Source organism: Ursus maritimus, unplaced genomic scaffold (assembly GCF_017311325.1).
Source record: "Ursus maritimus isolate PB19 unplaced genomic scaffold, ASM1731132v1 scaffold_4, whole genome shotgun sequence".
In the NCBI taxonomy this organism is placed as follows: domain Eukaryota; kingdom Metazoa; phylum Chordata; class Mammalia; order Carnivora; family Ursidae; genus Ursus; species Ursus maritimus.
This window is the reverse complement of record NW_024426552.1, coordinates 10709948-10725866: the sequence shown is the minus strand read 5'-3', so window position 1 is coordinate 10725866 and position 15919 is coordinate 10709948. Positions and strand designations below refer to the sequence as shown.

Sequence of the window (15919 nt, the reverse complement as noted above, 5' to 3'; positions counted from 1 at the left end):
CCTGAGCCGAAGGCAGAGGCCTAATGACCAAGCCACCCAGGTGCCCCAAGGGAGAGAGAGTCTTAAGCAGACTCTGTGCTGAGCACAGCATCCCTCGCGGGGCTCGATCTCACGACCCTGAGATCACGACCTGAGCAGAATCCAAGAGTCAGATGCTTAACCGACTGAGCCACCCAGGCGCCCCCAGTTTCCTGGTTTGGATATTCTATTTTAGTTATGCACGATGTCACCATTGGGGGGAAGCTGGGTGAAGCGCAGGGGGGACTCAGCACTTTTGCCACTTCCTCTGAGTCTATCATGATTTCAAAATAAAAATAATAAACCAGAAATAGATAGAATGGTTATATTCATCACTCTCTAAAATAAAAATTTAAAAGGAAATCAACCCAAAGCCTTGCTAAGGGCTCTCGGCAGTGAGGGCCAGCGGGGAAGAGGGCTCTCCCCCCCACAGCGGCGCGAGGCTGTTTTTATCAGCTCCACACAACTGAACACCTCTGGACTCAGTAGCTTATGAGTCACGCGCACTTGACAGCGCTGTGGGGACACAGTGTGGTTGTTCTGAACACCGCAGCCTCCAGTGTAGACTCTCTTTTTCTAGCCCAGCAGAGGGGAACCTATCAAGCTTGAAAGACCATACAACAGAAAGTGGTCGTCAGGAATTCTCCAGAACTGGACAGCAGGTGCCCCTGGGCCATCCTTTTTCTGAATACTCAGTAAAGCTGAGCTTTCTCCTTGAGGTTGCTAACTGGACGCAAATTCTTTGGTTTTTAATTTTATTTTACTGTGGGAAGAACATTTTGCACGCGCCCTACCCTCTTACCGATCTTTCCGTGCATGATGCCACATTGCTCACTGCAGGGACCATGTTAGACAGCAGATCTCTGGAGCCTTCTCATCTGGCTCGACTGAAACTTTGTGCCTGTTGGGTAGTCACTCCCCATCTCTGCCTCCCGCCAGTCGCCAGCAACCACCATTCCACTCTCTGATTCTCTGAATTGACTATTCTAGACATTTCGGAGAAGTGCAAACAGGGAGTGTCTGTTTTTCTGTGACCAGCTGATTTTGCTCAGCCTGATGTCCTCCGGGTGTCTCCGTGTTGTCACATAGAAGTTTCCTCTTCTTAAAGGCTGACTGATATCCCATTGTATGTGCATGCCCCACGCTCTTCACCCATTTATCTGTTGGTGGACTCGTAGGGTTTTTCCCCCACGTCTTGGCTGCTGTGGATAGTGCTGCAATGAACACGGGGATGCAGATATCCCTTCGAGAACCCCGATTTCAATTCTTTGGGATAAATTCCCAGACCTGGGATTGCTGGATCATATGGTAGTTCTAGTTTTAATTGTTTGGAGGCACCTCCACACTGTCTTGTGTAGCAACTCTGCCATTTTGAATTCCCACCAATGGTGTGCGAAGCGTCCAGTTTCTCCACATCCTTACCAATGTCTGTCTGTTTGCTTTTTTGATAGCAGCCATCCTGACGGGTCTGAGGTGAAGCAAATTCTTAAAGCTCCCACACTTTGGAACCCAGCAGAGGCCTGGAGATGGTTTTCTCCAAGACCAGGTAAGGAATCATGGGTTTGTTCTAAATTTTCAAGGAGACAGAGTTCTTAGGAAATATTTCTTAAGGGAGCAGGTGCTTGGGTTTAGCCGATGTCCCCCACTGAGGCCAATCCTGCTTGCGTCAGGAGGGCAGAAGGGCTGGGAGTCCATGGCAATGGGTGGGTGGGGTGGGTGTTCCCACGCCTTGCTGGGGGGGGTCGGTCTCTTCTGTTCCTGGAGACTCTCCAGCCTGGACTTCTGTCTTTGAATTAGACACAGAAGCTCCAGAGAAAACCCACTCAACACAGTGCCCAAACGAAGGGCTTGGGAATGAGGGGAGATATTGCCAATGACACGTCTGGAAAGAACCCTCTGGAAAGAGGTTTGTTGGGTGCACTAACAGGACCTGGGTTCTAAGCAAAGGTAGGCCTGATTCTTAGCAAAATCCCCACATGTTTGGGGAGCAGAGTTCTTGATGAAGCCATATTTGTTGGAAAAAGTCAAGCTTGTTTTCGACTTAAAGAAGACAGAACATTCTAGTGACTCCTCAGTCAAATGGCATCCAGAGCCCTTGTCAGCTCTTATAATATTCTGAAGCTACGCAGAGAAATTAGAAGCTTCATGTACCGTCTCTCTCTCTGTCAAACTGTCTCTCTCTCTGTCAAATAAATAAATAAAATCTTTAAAAAGGGGGGGGTGCGCCTGGGTGACTCATTCCTTAAGCGTCTGCCTTCGGCTCAGGGCGTGATCCCAGGGTGCTGGGATCGAGCCCCGCATCGGGCTCCATGCTCTGCTGGGAGCCTGCTTCTTCCTCTCCCACTCCCCCTGCTTGTGTTCCCTCTCTCGCTGGCTGTCTCTCTCTCTCTGTCAAATAAATAAATAAAATCTTTAAAAGAAGAAGAAGAAGAAGAAGAAGCAGCTCCGTGTGCAGCTCATGAGAGTACCAGTGGTTTCTCAGCACATTCAACTCCAGCCTTTCACAAAATCTGATATGCTCGTTCTAAAACCATCAAAGGAAATGTCCTATTTTAGGAGTCCCATTTGGAAACTTCAAGTATTGTTAATGCTCTCAAAAGGATGCAAAGTTTCTATTCCAAGTATATTTTTGATTGGAAGAATAATCTCAGTACCTTGTAAATAGATGGGGTGCTTGGCTTCCCTCAGCACCCGAATCTAGAGTTGCAGTCTTTTCCGAGAGTTTGGGAAGCATCGAGAGCTGTTGTTCAACCAGACTCGGGAAAAACAACACAAAGTTCTTGCTGTCACGGAGCTCAAGTGCTAGTTAGAGGCAGGAAAAGGAAATAGCAAGCAATGAAAGAGGTAAGTTCAGAATTCAAAGATGCCACACACACACACAGGGTGTGGGCTGTGCACGGACTCCGTTCCCACTCTCCATGAGGGCTTCCTCCCATTATGCATGGCCTGACCTACACCACAGAGAGAGGCAGCCCTGCACAACTCAGATAATAAAAAAATGCTACAAGGAAAATAAAGTAGGATGACTGGTGATTAGGGTGGGTTCCAGTGTGACAGATTGGGACAGCAGGAAAACACCTGTCTGAGAAGATGCCATTTGAAGTGAAGAAGAAGTGAGCTGTGCTAAGATCTGGGGGAAGAGCATTCCAGGCAGAAGGAACAGCCGATGCAAAGGTGCTGTGGTCAGCTGAATAATGGTCCCTCCAAGATGCCCACACCCCAATCCCTGGAACCTGTGAACATGCTTCCCTTATGTGGTAAAAGGGACTTTGCAGTTGTGATTGAATAAAAGGCTCGCGATGAGAAGATTATCCTGGTTTGTCTGGGCAGGCTTAATGCAATCACCAAGGTCCTTAGAAGAGGAAGGCAGGAGGGTCAGTTAGAGGTCAGAAGATGTGATGGTGGAAGCAGAGGTTGGCATGACATGAGGAAGGGCCATCACCCCCTTCCAAGGAATTAGGGCGGCCTCCAGAGGAAGTAGGCTCTCCCTCCAGTCTCCAGAAGGAACCACCCTACCCACACTTTGGACTTTTGACCCCCAGAACTTCAAGATCAAACACTGGTGTTGTTTTACGTCACTAAGCTTATGGTATTTTGTTACAGCCACAATGATAAACTAATGCAGATCCTAAGGCAGAAATGAGAAGAGCAGGGAGGCAGGATCAGGCTACAGAGGAAGGAGAGGTCAGAGAGGGGACCAGGGTCTAGGTGCTCTATGGCACCAGGCATTCTGGACTTTATTCTGAGGATGCTGGGAAACCAGTGGAGAGATTCATACAGGCACCAGCATGTTCTGATTTATGTGGTCCCTCTTAGAAGTGGCTGAATGGGGACAAAGAGTGGAAAGCTGAAGACAGTAAGTCATGACACAGTTCAGCCATGAGCTGATGGTGGTTTGAAGAAACTAGACCGATTTGGGGTGTGTTCTGAGGTGTCAAATTAAAACCCAAAACCACTAGAGAAGTAACAAACAAAGCTGAATTTCTTGTTTTCCAGGCAAAGGAGACAAGGTCAAAGAGTCTGTGCAGAAATGAGAAGAAGTAGGTTCAGGGCAACAGGGAGAAAGTACAACAAAGGGCAAGATTCTGAGAACAGCTATCTGGCTGGCTCATGAAATGGGTTGTAATTCTTCTTTGCATTTGGCTATTACACTAGTTAACACACAAGCCCCAGCATGTCTTTCAAAGAAGTTGAGATGGGTTGCTAAGTTTCTGGTAGGTTCAATGTCACCCAGTAGGCAAATTCATACAGCCATGCTCAAAGGCTTGGAGAGCGTTTTCTTAGATGGGAGACAGTCAACAGTATTTGCTAATGGATTGGATGTGAAACCGTTGGTTTGCAACCCTCCCAGCAGCTTCCCTGTATAACCTGAAACTGGCCCCTGTACTCAGAGGGCAGCAAGAGCTCTAAGAGAGAGATGGCCACTCCAGGCTGGTAGGTGGCAGGTTTAAAGTTCCAAAGGGAACTTACATATGAGCCTTGCCTTGGGCGGCATCAAGACAAATGGATCCCCACACCTGGTTGCCTACTCTTAAAAGTTTATAAAGAGGCCTTAACTGGGTCTCGACACATATACTGTGCAGGTGTTCTCAACACCACATCATTATCTCAAGGCCATGTTCTTGGAGCAACCTCGGGGAGAAGGAAAGGCGAGCAGAACCCACATTCCAAGGACAGGGTGGGGTATGAGGAGCCTCCAAGTGCCCCCATCCAGCTCACAGGTCAGTGAGTGGTCACATCTTTTCGATGATGTTCCCCAACAAGGAGGTGAGAAAAAGAAAGGGGTCAACACTATTTCTTAGGGTTTTGGCTTAAGGAACTGGGAAGATGGTGGGGCCACTTTGCTGAGATGGGGCAGAGGGAGGAGCAGATTTGGTGGGAGAATCAAAAGTTCTGTTTGGACCTTGAAGTTGAGATGCCCCTTAGACATCCACATGGAAATGTCAAGCAAGCATTTGGACATTTGAGTCTGAAGTTCAGAGGAGAGGACTGGCCTGGGACATAAATTTACGAGTCAACTACATACACATGGGTTTTTAAGAAATCATTTTATTGGGCACCTGGGTGGCTTAGTCGGTTAAGTGTCTGCCTTTGGCCCAGGTCATGATCCCAGGGTCCTGTGATCGAGTCCTGCATCTGGCTGTCTGCTCAGTGGGGAGTCTGTTTCTCCTTCTGCCCCTCCCCCTGCTTATGCTCTTCTCTCTATCTCAAATAAATAAATAAAATCTTTAAAAAAAAAAGAAATCAATTTTATTGTGGTAGACTTTACATAAAATTACATGTATCCATTTTAAGGGTACAGGTCAGTGAATCTTGACAAATATATACACCCAGTAACTACCACCACCATCAAGATCTACAACCATTCAGTCACCCCATAAATTATGATCATAAATTTCAATCTTTTGCAGCCAATCTTCCCCTTACTTGGCCCCAGGAAACAACTGACCTGCTTACTGGCACTGTAGATTACTTTTGCCTTTTCTGTAATTTCTAGAAATGGAATCATACAGTTCAGCTTTTCTTGTGTATCTGACTTCTTTTGCTCAGATAATGTTTTTGAGATTTATCCACGCTGTTGCATGTATCATTAGTTTGTTCCTTTTTATTGTTGAGCAACATTCTATGGTATAGATACACTACAATTTGTTTAGCTATTTATCTATTGAGGGATATTTGGGTTATTCCCAGTTTTTAGGTATTATGAATAAAGCTGCTAGGAACATTCACGTGTGAGTCTTTGTGTGGACACACTTTTTTTCACTTATTTTGGGTAAATACCTAAGAGTGGGATTGTTAAGGCCCTGTGGTCACTTTCTAAGAAAGTGCCAAGATGTTTCCAAGTGGTGGTACCATTTTATGCTCCCACCAGCAATGTAAGAAAGTTCCAGTTACTCCATATTCTCATCAACATTTGGCGGTGTTGGTTCTTTAGAAAGGACTTTAGCCGTTCCAGTAGGTGTGTAGTCATATCTCATTGTGGTTGTAAGTTCATTTCCCTAATGAGTAATGACGTTGAGCCATTGAGAGGTATAGCTTTGTGAAAATGAAAAAAACAAAATCATAATTTACTCCTTGAAAACCAAAATTTTGTATAGGAGAGAGGTGATTAGGTCATCTGAGAAGAGTATTTCCACCACTATAGAAATGCAAAGTCTGAATTTGGATTTAACTGTGAATTGTGAGATACTGGGGAGGGTGTGGAGAAGGAAACAGGATGTGGCATAGAGTTACCTACCATAACAGGAGGTCAGTAGATAAAGCCTGTACGGGATATCTCCTAGCAGGATTGCCTGGAGCAGAGAGGCACTGACTGACCTGAAATTCTCCAAAGACAATTACCCAACTTCCTGCATTCCCCATTACTTGCCGCTAGCAGTTGCTAGTCTTTTGGTTTGTATCATAGTGGTGTCCTAAACACAGTACTTGTAGCTGGAAAGGCAGGCTAAATTCTAAACAGTCTTCCGCTGTTCTTATCTTTCGAAGGAATTTTGGGTTTGTAGTGCTGGATGTGGACTGGGTAACATCCAAGTTTAAATCCAAAAGCAGACTCAACTCCCTGGGCTTTAAAAACATATGCCATATGTAGGCAGAGGAGCTCTGTAAAGGTGTGGGTTGCAATTTGATTTTCAAAGAGAACATTTGCTTTTATGAACCTCGCTTTCTGGCAGATACCGTTTTACTCTCCTGTGGGGGACAATGCAGAGTGAATCTATTGAGAGCCTTTTGCAGAGGCCAGGGGAGCTGAAGCCTGTCAGGGTAGACATGGAACAGCTCTGTCCTCCCCCCATTTTCTTCTCCAGCCCGCAGCTGATGCTTGGGTCATATGTATACTCCACTTCTGCACCCACTTTGTCAGGTCCTCATCTCGTCCCAGTTGTGTGAATTGAGTATCAGGGCATGAGTAGGAGCGATCTAAAAATAAACCACTAAGGAGCTACTCTTCACACAGAGCTACAATGTTCTTTTCTTTGGTGACGTCTGGTCAAGCTCTGCTTCTCACTGCCATGTTCTCTTGCTTAGTTCTCTAAAAAATATTAGCAAAAGCTAATACGTATAAAACACTTCCTATCTTACTATGGGTCGGGTTCGGTACTAAGTGCTTTCCATTCACTCTCTCATTTAACTTTGGTGACAACCCAATGAGGTAGGGGCTCTTAATCTTCCCATTTTCCAGATGAAGGATCCAGAGATCAGGAATGTAAGTAATTTGCTCACCTGGTTGGTCAGCCTCCAAAGCCAAGCTCTCAGCCTCTATGATGTATTGCCTTCCGGTCCGGCCTCAAATTACTGAAGTGTAGACTTGCACGCTGTTTTGATTCTCCTCACCTTTGCACTAGGAGAATGCAAGACACCAAAGGAAATGGCCAAGACCGGTTCAGGAGTGAGGGAGACGTTGGTTCCTTGTTTCCACCAGCAGGTGGCAGAGTTGCCCCAGTGGAATTTCCCTGGGAGCCATTTGAACTTCGTTTCTATGGAGACACTTTCAGCCCAATTGGACCATCAAACCATTTTTGTCTGGTTGAGGTTGCCTAATCGAGTTCGGTGAAGACAATCTATGAGGACAAATGGTGTCATGAGAGCCTGGCGTGGAGTTACAGAGATCCTTGTGCTTCTTTAGATCACACCATGTTAACTACTATGAGGAGCTGTAGATAATATGATTTCCTAGCCACCTTCCTCCTGCCACCCAGTGCACCTCAAGCCACATTGCTCAGAGCACCGTCGGATGAGAAAATTCAATCGTAAAACAAAGGTCATCTTACTTTGCACAACTCTATGACAGAGTGATGGGCAGCCCTATGACCTTCAAGTGATGTTGGTGGTATGTCACTACTCTGGCCACCATTCGGGGTTAGATTCAAATCCTGGCTCTCCCTCTATGTTATCCTGAGCTCTTGACCTCTCTGTGCCTGGATTCTTTCGCTGTAAAGCTCAGAGTCCCTTTCCATTGGGTTGTCGCAACGATTGCATGAGACTGATAAATAAAAGCATTTGAAAAGGACCTGGCACGTGATAACATGTGCTAATAATAGGTATTAGCTCTTACCAAGCCCCACTCTGTTCAGTTCCAAGGACTCCCACCATGATAGAAAAGGATCTTTTGGTAAACAGAGAGTGTTTGGCTCTTTCGGGGTCTTTACATAATTCCCTGGACTTGCTTCCGTGTCCTTTGTATAGTACCTTTACTGTGGCCGGTCTCTACTGCACAAGATAACCGTGCTGCTGTAAAGCCACTTGAAAATTGTCTCAAAGAGGAGCTTTTAAACCAAATCAGGTTTAGGAGGAGGTGGTTAGAATAGGGGCCCTTGCCAGGAGGCATTCTGGCCTTCCCCTCAACCCACACCCACCCAGAGATGGCCATGTTCATCTCGTCTCCCTGGGATGCTTGCCCTCGGCACAAGTTCAGCGGGGAACGTGCTGTCCGCTAAGCCTTTCCCTGAGGAGGGGAGCTCACTGTGGCCAGTGTCCTGGTCGGGGCTGGCATCACGGGGCCCGAGGAGGGAGCTTGTGGTGCCTCTACCCAATGCCAGCCTCCAAGCGGGCACACCCCATCAGGCACCAAGGTTATTCCCAACTGCCGCCCGGTATTTAACTTTCCATGTAAGATTAGATTAAACATTGGCGTTCATAAAAGCCGAGATCGCAGACTGTGGCTAACAAAGCCTTGGTTGGCTGCAAGCAGAGGGTGCCCGGGAGGCCGGGATTTATGCATAGTCCCGGAGAGCTTGCCAACGGCAATCAGGGGGTTCAGAGCAGCCTCGCTGTAGCAGGGGCTCTCACGCCGCTCACGCACTGCCTAGGTAAGCTGCTATCGCAAATTATTTTTTGAGAAATTAAGTAACAAAGTGATCGATTTCCCTTTTCTAGACATTTATAAAAGTGATTTTCCTGGTATAAGATGGCCTTTCCTTCTTTCTTTCTTTCCTCTCTCTCTGTTCTTCTCCTTCCTCTGCTTCTTTTCCTTTCTCTCCTTCCTCTTCTTTTTCCCCTTGTCCCTCTCATTCTCATTCTAATTCTTGCTATTGTTTTCCTTCCTCAATTCTTCATACTCCAATGAAAATTTTGAAAGTGTTTTTATGGAATGTTCGTGGTAAATGCAGATAATCATATCCTTTTATCTTCTTGATATAAAAATGAAAGAGTTCGGGGCGCCTGGGTAAGCTCAGTTGGTTAAGCGTCTGACTCTTGATTTCGGTTCAGGTCATATCTCGGGGTCATGGGATCGAGCCCCGTGTCTAGCTCCGTGCTGAACATGGAACCTACTTAAGATCCTCTCTCTCCCTCTCCCCTTCCCCGCCACTGTGCACTCCCTCTCTCTCTAAAACTCTAAAAAACAATAAACAACAAAAGACTTCACTGTCTTGTTAGGTCCAGGTGATGCTAATGATCCACCATCTTTCTTTGTTTTCTTTTGAGGATTAATTTATTTATTGAAAGAAGGAGGGGCAGAGGGAGAGAGAGTCTTAAGCAGACTCCCTGCTGAGCATGGAGCCTGACGCAGGGCTGGGTCTCACAACCCCGAGATCACGACCTGAGCTGAAACCAAGAGTTGGTCACTTAACCGACTGAGCCACCCAGCGCCCCACCACCATCTTTCAAGAAAACAGAACTTCGGATTTTGGGATCAAGTGGGTGTTACTTTCTTCATAGTGTCCAGATTGTCTCTGTTGTGAAGGACACACACCTGTGACAGACACAGCTGGAATCAGGGGATCATTATGTGTCCTGAAGATACGGCACAACTACTTGGTGTACGTGAGCTGAAACCGTCGTCTTGGTCTCATTTCTTTTACCCAGCCGAGCTGCCCAGTCACAGGTGATGGAAATGGGGCATTATTGGAACGTGTGACCTCTGCTAGGGCCCAGTGGGTGCTGGGTGCTAGCCTGGGTGACTTAGGTTTCCAGTCCCAGCACCATGGCCAACATGTAAGTCCTGTGATGCTGGACAGGTGACTTAAGCTCTCTGGGCTATACTTACTGCACCTGCCAGATGAGCAGGCCAGCCTAAATAATCTTTAGAGGCCCATCCTATTCTTTGAGCAAGAACTATTTATTGAAAATGCCTGAAAATACAGGTTAGGTTGAACCATATGTTGAACCTATGTTAGGTTGTACCATATGAAATTGCCAGTACTGACCATATTTAACATATAGAAATGGCAGTTTCATATGGTTCAACAGAACATATGTAACAATCTTCACATTACTCAACGCTTATTATGTGTTCTGCTGAGAGAGGGAGAATATGTATACCCAACATGATCAAGGCCTATCAGTTAAGTAGTTATTCTGAGTATCATAAATGTAAACCTATTAGAACATTCTAGCATAATGTCCATCAGTAAAATTGCTTTCACACACTGATTCGCTTTTCCCTTGGTTATGGAACAGACGATGGATTACTCAGCCATGTCTCATGCAACAGTGCTCAAAATAGGAATCCCCCTTGGACTCAATTTTTCCAGCCTGGTCAAGGGCCAGGTACTTAATCTACCTGAGCCCTTTTCATTCTATGATTAAGTCTCATCAAGAAGCACCTCTTGATCTGCTTTGTTTCTTAAAGATAAATAAATATATATAATATGTAATATAATATAATAATATATTATTTGAGAAAGAGAGAGGGGAGCGGGTGGGGCAGAGGGAGAGGGAGAGAGAGAACCTCCAGCAGACTCCCCGCTGAGCGCAGAGCCCGATCCCACGACGCTGAGATCATACCTGAGCTGAAATCAAGAGTCGGACGCTCAACTGACTGAGCCACCCAGGTGCCCCAAAAGCTTTGCCATGAGCCTTTGTCCATGTTAGAAGAGCTGAACAAATAATCAGTATTTAGCTCCAGCAACAGGTTGGCGAATGCTGCCCTGCTCATACCTTGAAACAAACCCAAACAACTCCAGTGGAACCCAGCACTGGAGTCCCTCAACTCAAAGATGTTTTGTCGCAGGGATACTTGGTTGGGCTTTAGGGAGCCCAGGAGTCCCCTGAAATTGAATGCAGAGCTTTGTATGTGCCTAGCCTATGCATACTTTTAGGGGGGAGAATAAAATCAGATTGTTTAATTTCAGTTTTCACGGAGTTCGTAAATCCCTTCCTCTCCTGCAAGTAAGTTGAAGATCATTTGAAATCCATAGTACACGAGAGAAGAACAGTCATTGATTCACCAAACATTTCATAAAGATCTGTGATGTACCAACCATGATACAGGGCCCTGGGATTCCAAGATACATAGAAGAGTAGATCCCTGCCCCCAGCAGCTCAAGTTCTCGTGTAATTATGCTCCAAGTTACTTCAGCTCTCTGAACATGTTTCCTTGTCTGTAAGTTGGAGGTAATAATCCCAGTGTCAGAGAGTGGTTCTGAGTATCACATGAATGAGCTCACAATACCTGGGTAATTGAAAACGAGCAAACAGACAAACATGGAAGTTCGCAGAAGCACAGAAAGGGACCTCCAACTCAGACAGAGGTCTGGGGAAGAGCTTGTGGATGAGGTGACCACAGACGGAGTTGAGGGGCGGGGGTGGTTTCTAAACTATAAGAACATACCGCCATTTTTATGTGTGAGTCCGGAAAGACTCAGCTCCTTTGTCCTATAGAAATTGTATTTCTTTCTTCCTCTGCAGGGCTAACTCAGGGACATCAGAAGACCAAGGTTACTCCAATGCCCTCTCCTCTCTCCTTTGGGCTGCATCTGCCCTCCCCCTCAATACTTACTTAAAGTGCCCCGTTCCTATTTTAGCTGTGGAATTTTGAGGCTTCCCTTGAGGCACCCTGTCCTGGATGGTCTTGCCGAGCATCGAAACATACCTCTCCTATGTCCCCATTCTCTCAGAGCCCTGAAAAGACAGGGGACTCACAATTGAGGACTCTTATAAGTTAGGAGCTGGCCCAGATTTTTCACAGGTGGTGCCATTGCTTTGATGAAAACATTCGCAGAACAGTGTTGGCAGTGGGTGTGCCCTATCCTACTGGGCTTCCTCCGCTCAGAGGCGGCACAGAATTCCAAGCACTGTGGCAGAGCCCACAAAGGAGATACATGGGAGGCAAGGTGGGCAGAGGAGCTCAGAGCACTTAGGAGTTTGCAATGCTACCACGTCTCTGGGAGGAGACTCAGATCCAAGGCAGGGCCTCATGTGGATACTGGAGTAGTATCCAAAAATGCTGTCCAATAAGCAAAAACAGCTAGAATAATTCTAATCTTGAGAGCACCTTAGAAAAAACACTGCAGGGGAGCTGATTCTTAGCCCAGAAGGGGCTCCCCCTTCCCCTTGCTAGTTTTCTGCTGCCCTGCATTTGCTCAGCACCCTCCCCCAGACTGAATTTCCCTCCCCACTCACTCCTGGGATTTCTCTACCCTTCCACCAGCCCTTCGTTCTGTACACTTAGCTCCTCTGGTCCTTTTTTTTTTTTTTTTAACTTATCTCTATATTCTATCCAGTTTTCCATTTGGCTTCATAAAAGGAAACTGAATTCTCTCTAGAGGGTGTGGAAGGGGGAATATACAAGCTGGTGAAATCACAGTTTTCTTTATTGGATGAAGATGTGGAGAGGGGTTGGCAGAAGCATAGGGTGAGAACACTCACAGGTGAAGGAATCATACCTGTAAGACCAGCCCTGACACAGCACAGAGAGGTGGGTTGTCTTTTGATTGATGAAATAAGCGTGAACTCCCCCAAAATGACTAGATCTCATCTCTGGGAGGGTTAAGGAGCCAGTGGTGATGTCTCAGGTAGGATTAAAGCCAGCTTAGCTCTACTCTTCACAGTGAACTGTATTATTTTAAGGGGGAGAAAGCATGTCTCTGCTACGTTGCTTGGAAAATGTGCTTGGTATGTACTTTGGGGCAATCTTATCCATTTGTCAAGTTTCTTTTCAACTCTCTAGGGCTTGCATGGAGGGAAGAGCAAGAGGAAGACCTGAGTTCCTTTGAATAATAGGACTTAAAACATCAGATTGAAAAAAGTCTATTACCTTAGTTACCGTAATTCTCAATGAATGAAATGTTGGGCAGCCGTCAGAGAATGACCTGGACGTGTACTTGTGCCCTTTCCACAGGTGGGGAGATTGGAAACCTCTCTCCTCAAAAGAAGAAATGAAAGACATGTTCAAGAGAAGGGGCATTGTTTTCAGCAGGGCATTAGGCAAACTCACTGTTAGGTTGTTCGGGCTTTTATTGACTGGGCAAACCTGTAGGTCCTGGCCAATCCCAGGTTCACTTCCTGTCTACATTCCTTCCAGTTCTGTTCACACCTGTTTGTTCCATCTATGCACCACGTTCAGCTCCACTCTCTGAGCTCCCTTATCGCTTCGTTCAGACCTCTGACAACTCTTTGTTCCTTCTCATTGCCATTTGTTTGCAGTTCTCCCGTGACACTGAGCTACCACAGACAGAAATCTCATATTCATCATCTCCACATTTCCAATGCCCCTCATGTGCCTGGCACATCCGTTTATTCATTCAACATCCATTGCGTGCCTTTGATATGTTGGGCTCTGTGCCCACATTCTCTGTCCCAAGGTAGGCAAAGGCGATATGAGTCCTGTCCTCATGCACTTCTGAGGGAAGATGACACTGTAAGCTGATAATCACACACACACACACACACACACACACACACACGCATGCACACACACACACACACACACACACACACCAGTGATATACATGCATAATTAGCACATATTGTGAAAAGGGCTTCAAAGAAAAAAAATAAGATGCTATTGGAGAAGAGTGGTGGCCGGGAGGGGGCAGAACTGAGTTAGAGCAGAGCCAGGGAGTTTTCTCAGAAGTGACAATTAAGCCGGGACCAAGAGGGTAAAGGAGGTAGCAGAGGGAAGAGAAAGGATAAAATTATTCTTTGCGGAAGAGAATGTGCAAATGTCCTGAAGCAGGAGAGTGTTTATTGACTTGGAGGAAGGAAGGCCAGGATGACCAGTTGTCATGAGGATAGAGTTGTTGGGGAGGTGGTCAGGGGCCAGCTCAGGCCAAGCCAGGTGAACCCCATGAAGGAACTAGGATTTTATTATAAGTGTTATAGGAAAGGACTGAATGGTTTTAAAAGCAAGGGGATATGATCCCATTTCCTTCTTTAAAAGAGCACAGTGACTGCTGTGGAGGGCAGAGAGGGACAGATATGTCCCCAGAAGATGGCTTGGGGGAGGGTCACATTGCAAGGCATCGTGTCATCGAGGTGAGAGATGTTGGCAGCTGGGCAGCACCAGTGAGGAGGGAGAGGAGAGGTGCATTTGAGGAATATGAATGACATGAGTCGCCCCTTCATTCCGCTGATGCCTGAGGAATGCCTGTTGAGAACAAGGCATTATGCTAGCTATTGTGAGGTGACCTGTTTAAAAACAAAGTAGTGCAAGATGATTGATGAAAATTTGGAAGGTGAGAAGAGTATTAAGAAGGAAAAATTTTCATTAGGTATATCACCCACTATTAACGCTTTGAACTAGTTCCTGTCTTTCTTCCATTGTCATTTGCATGTTTACGTTTATTTACATATGTAAATGGGCATACTACACATAGTTTTATGTCCTCCATCAAACTTTTATTGTAAGGTATCCTGCACCCAAAAAGTGCATAAATATGCATGTGCAAAGCTTAAAGAATAAAAAAAAAAAATAGGCACTCAATCAATCACCAGCTGGGTAAAGAAGAAATTGTATTATCTCCCCCTTGCATTCCCCTCTCTTTACCCCTTAAAGTAGCCAAATGGAGAGTCAGTGTTTGTCACCCTGTTCATCTATTTTATCATTCCAATTGCAGCAGGAGGGAGATATGCCTGCTTTATCCAATCTGACACAGACGCTGGAAGATGTCTTCAAAAGGATTTTTATTACTTATATGGACAATTGGCGCAGGAACACAACAGCTGAGCAAGAGGACTTACAAGCCAAACTCGATGCTGAGAACTTCTACTACGTCATCCTGTACCTCATGGTCATGATCGGAATGTTCTCTTTCATCATCGTAGCTATCCTGGTTAGCACAGTGAAGTCCAAGCGGCGAGAGCACTCCAACGACCCCTACCACCAGTACATCGTGGAAGATTGGCAAGAGAAGTACAAGAGCCAAATCTTGAATCTGGAAGAATCAAAGACCACCATCCATGAGAACATGGGTGCCGCAGGGCTCAAAATGGGTCCTTGATGAACAGAATAGGCATAAAGCCAACATCTGATATCCGGATACGAAGAGATGCCCATGCCACGGAGAAAATCCAAGCTGTCATTGCTTAGAAGACACTCTGTTCCTTGCTTGCTGTTGAGAATTTTCACGGAGATCACGTGGCCACTCAACCAAGACAGATGACATTTTAATCTTGGTGATTTATACTTGCTCATCGGAGCAATGTTTTATGCTGAAGACCTCTTTTACTTCCTGGGCACTATAAATGTCATTTTAATCAATGTCAACTTTGACAAATTTTGTCAAGTTAGTGAAAATAAAGTCAAATTTGAAGGGAAGTGTCTGTGTGCTGGCAGTGGGGATAGAGGGAGGACTAATACATCACTGAGCCTTCTTTCTTATGAAACACTGTTTTGTAGGTGACGAATTCACTATAAATAACCCAGGTGTGTTACCCAGAAGCTGTGGTTTGAAAACGCATCACTTGCTCACTGGCTTGGCATCGGAGCACTTATTTAGTAATTCAGGAGTATAGAGTCTGAAGTGATGAATGAACAGAATCACCAGGTTACTTTACAGGTATTGTTTTCCAATATTTCTTTATTTGGAAGTCTGAAGAGAGAACAAACATTCCACAAGGGCAAATAGTCCCCAACGGAGACGTAGCATCTTTAAGAACTACCCCAGTGCAACAGAAACGTATTTTTAAGTTAACATCTAAAGTTTTCCAGAAAATTAACTCTTCAAAGCTCTTTTTATTATAG

At 45.7% G+C, this 15919-nt stretch overlaps 1 protein-coding gene across 4 annotated transcripts in view; it reads left to right on the top strand.

Moving 5' to 3' along the window:
- Positions 1-15493, top strand: part of KCNE2 (potassium voltage-gated channel subfamily E regulatory subunit 2) — a 166843-nt gene extending 151350 nt beyond the window's left edge. The window contains exons 3-5 of one of the 4 annotated variants that reach the window (XM_008701859.2): positions 1470-1564; positions 1816-1924; positions 14793-15493. In XM_008701859.2, coding sequence (XP_008700081.1) covers positions 1892-1924; positions 14793-15176 — 417 coding nt within the window. In that variant the 5' untranslated portion in view covers positions 1470-1564; positions 1816-1891 and the 3' untranslated portion in view covers positions 15177-15493. Of the gene's footprint in view, positions 1-1469; positions 1565-1815; positions 1925-9672; positions 9798-14792 lie in introns of those variants that run through there. The other 3 variants (XR_005832132.1, XM_040620998.1, XM_040620997.1) reach the window with 3 other exon arrangements.
- Positions 15494-15919: the final 426 nt, after the last annotated feature.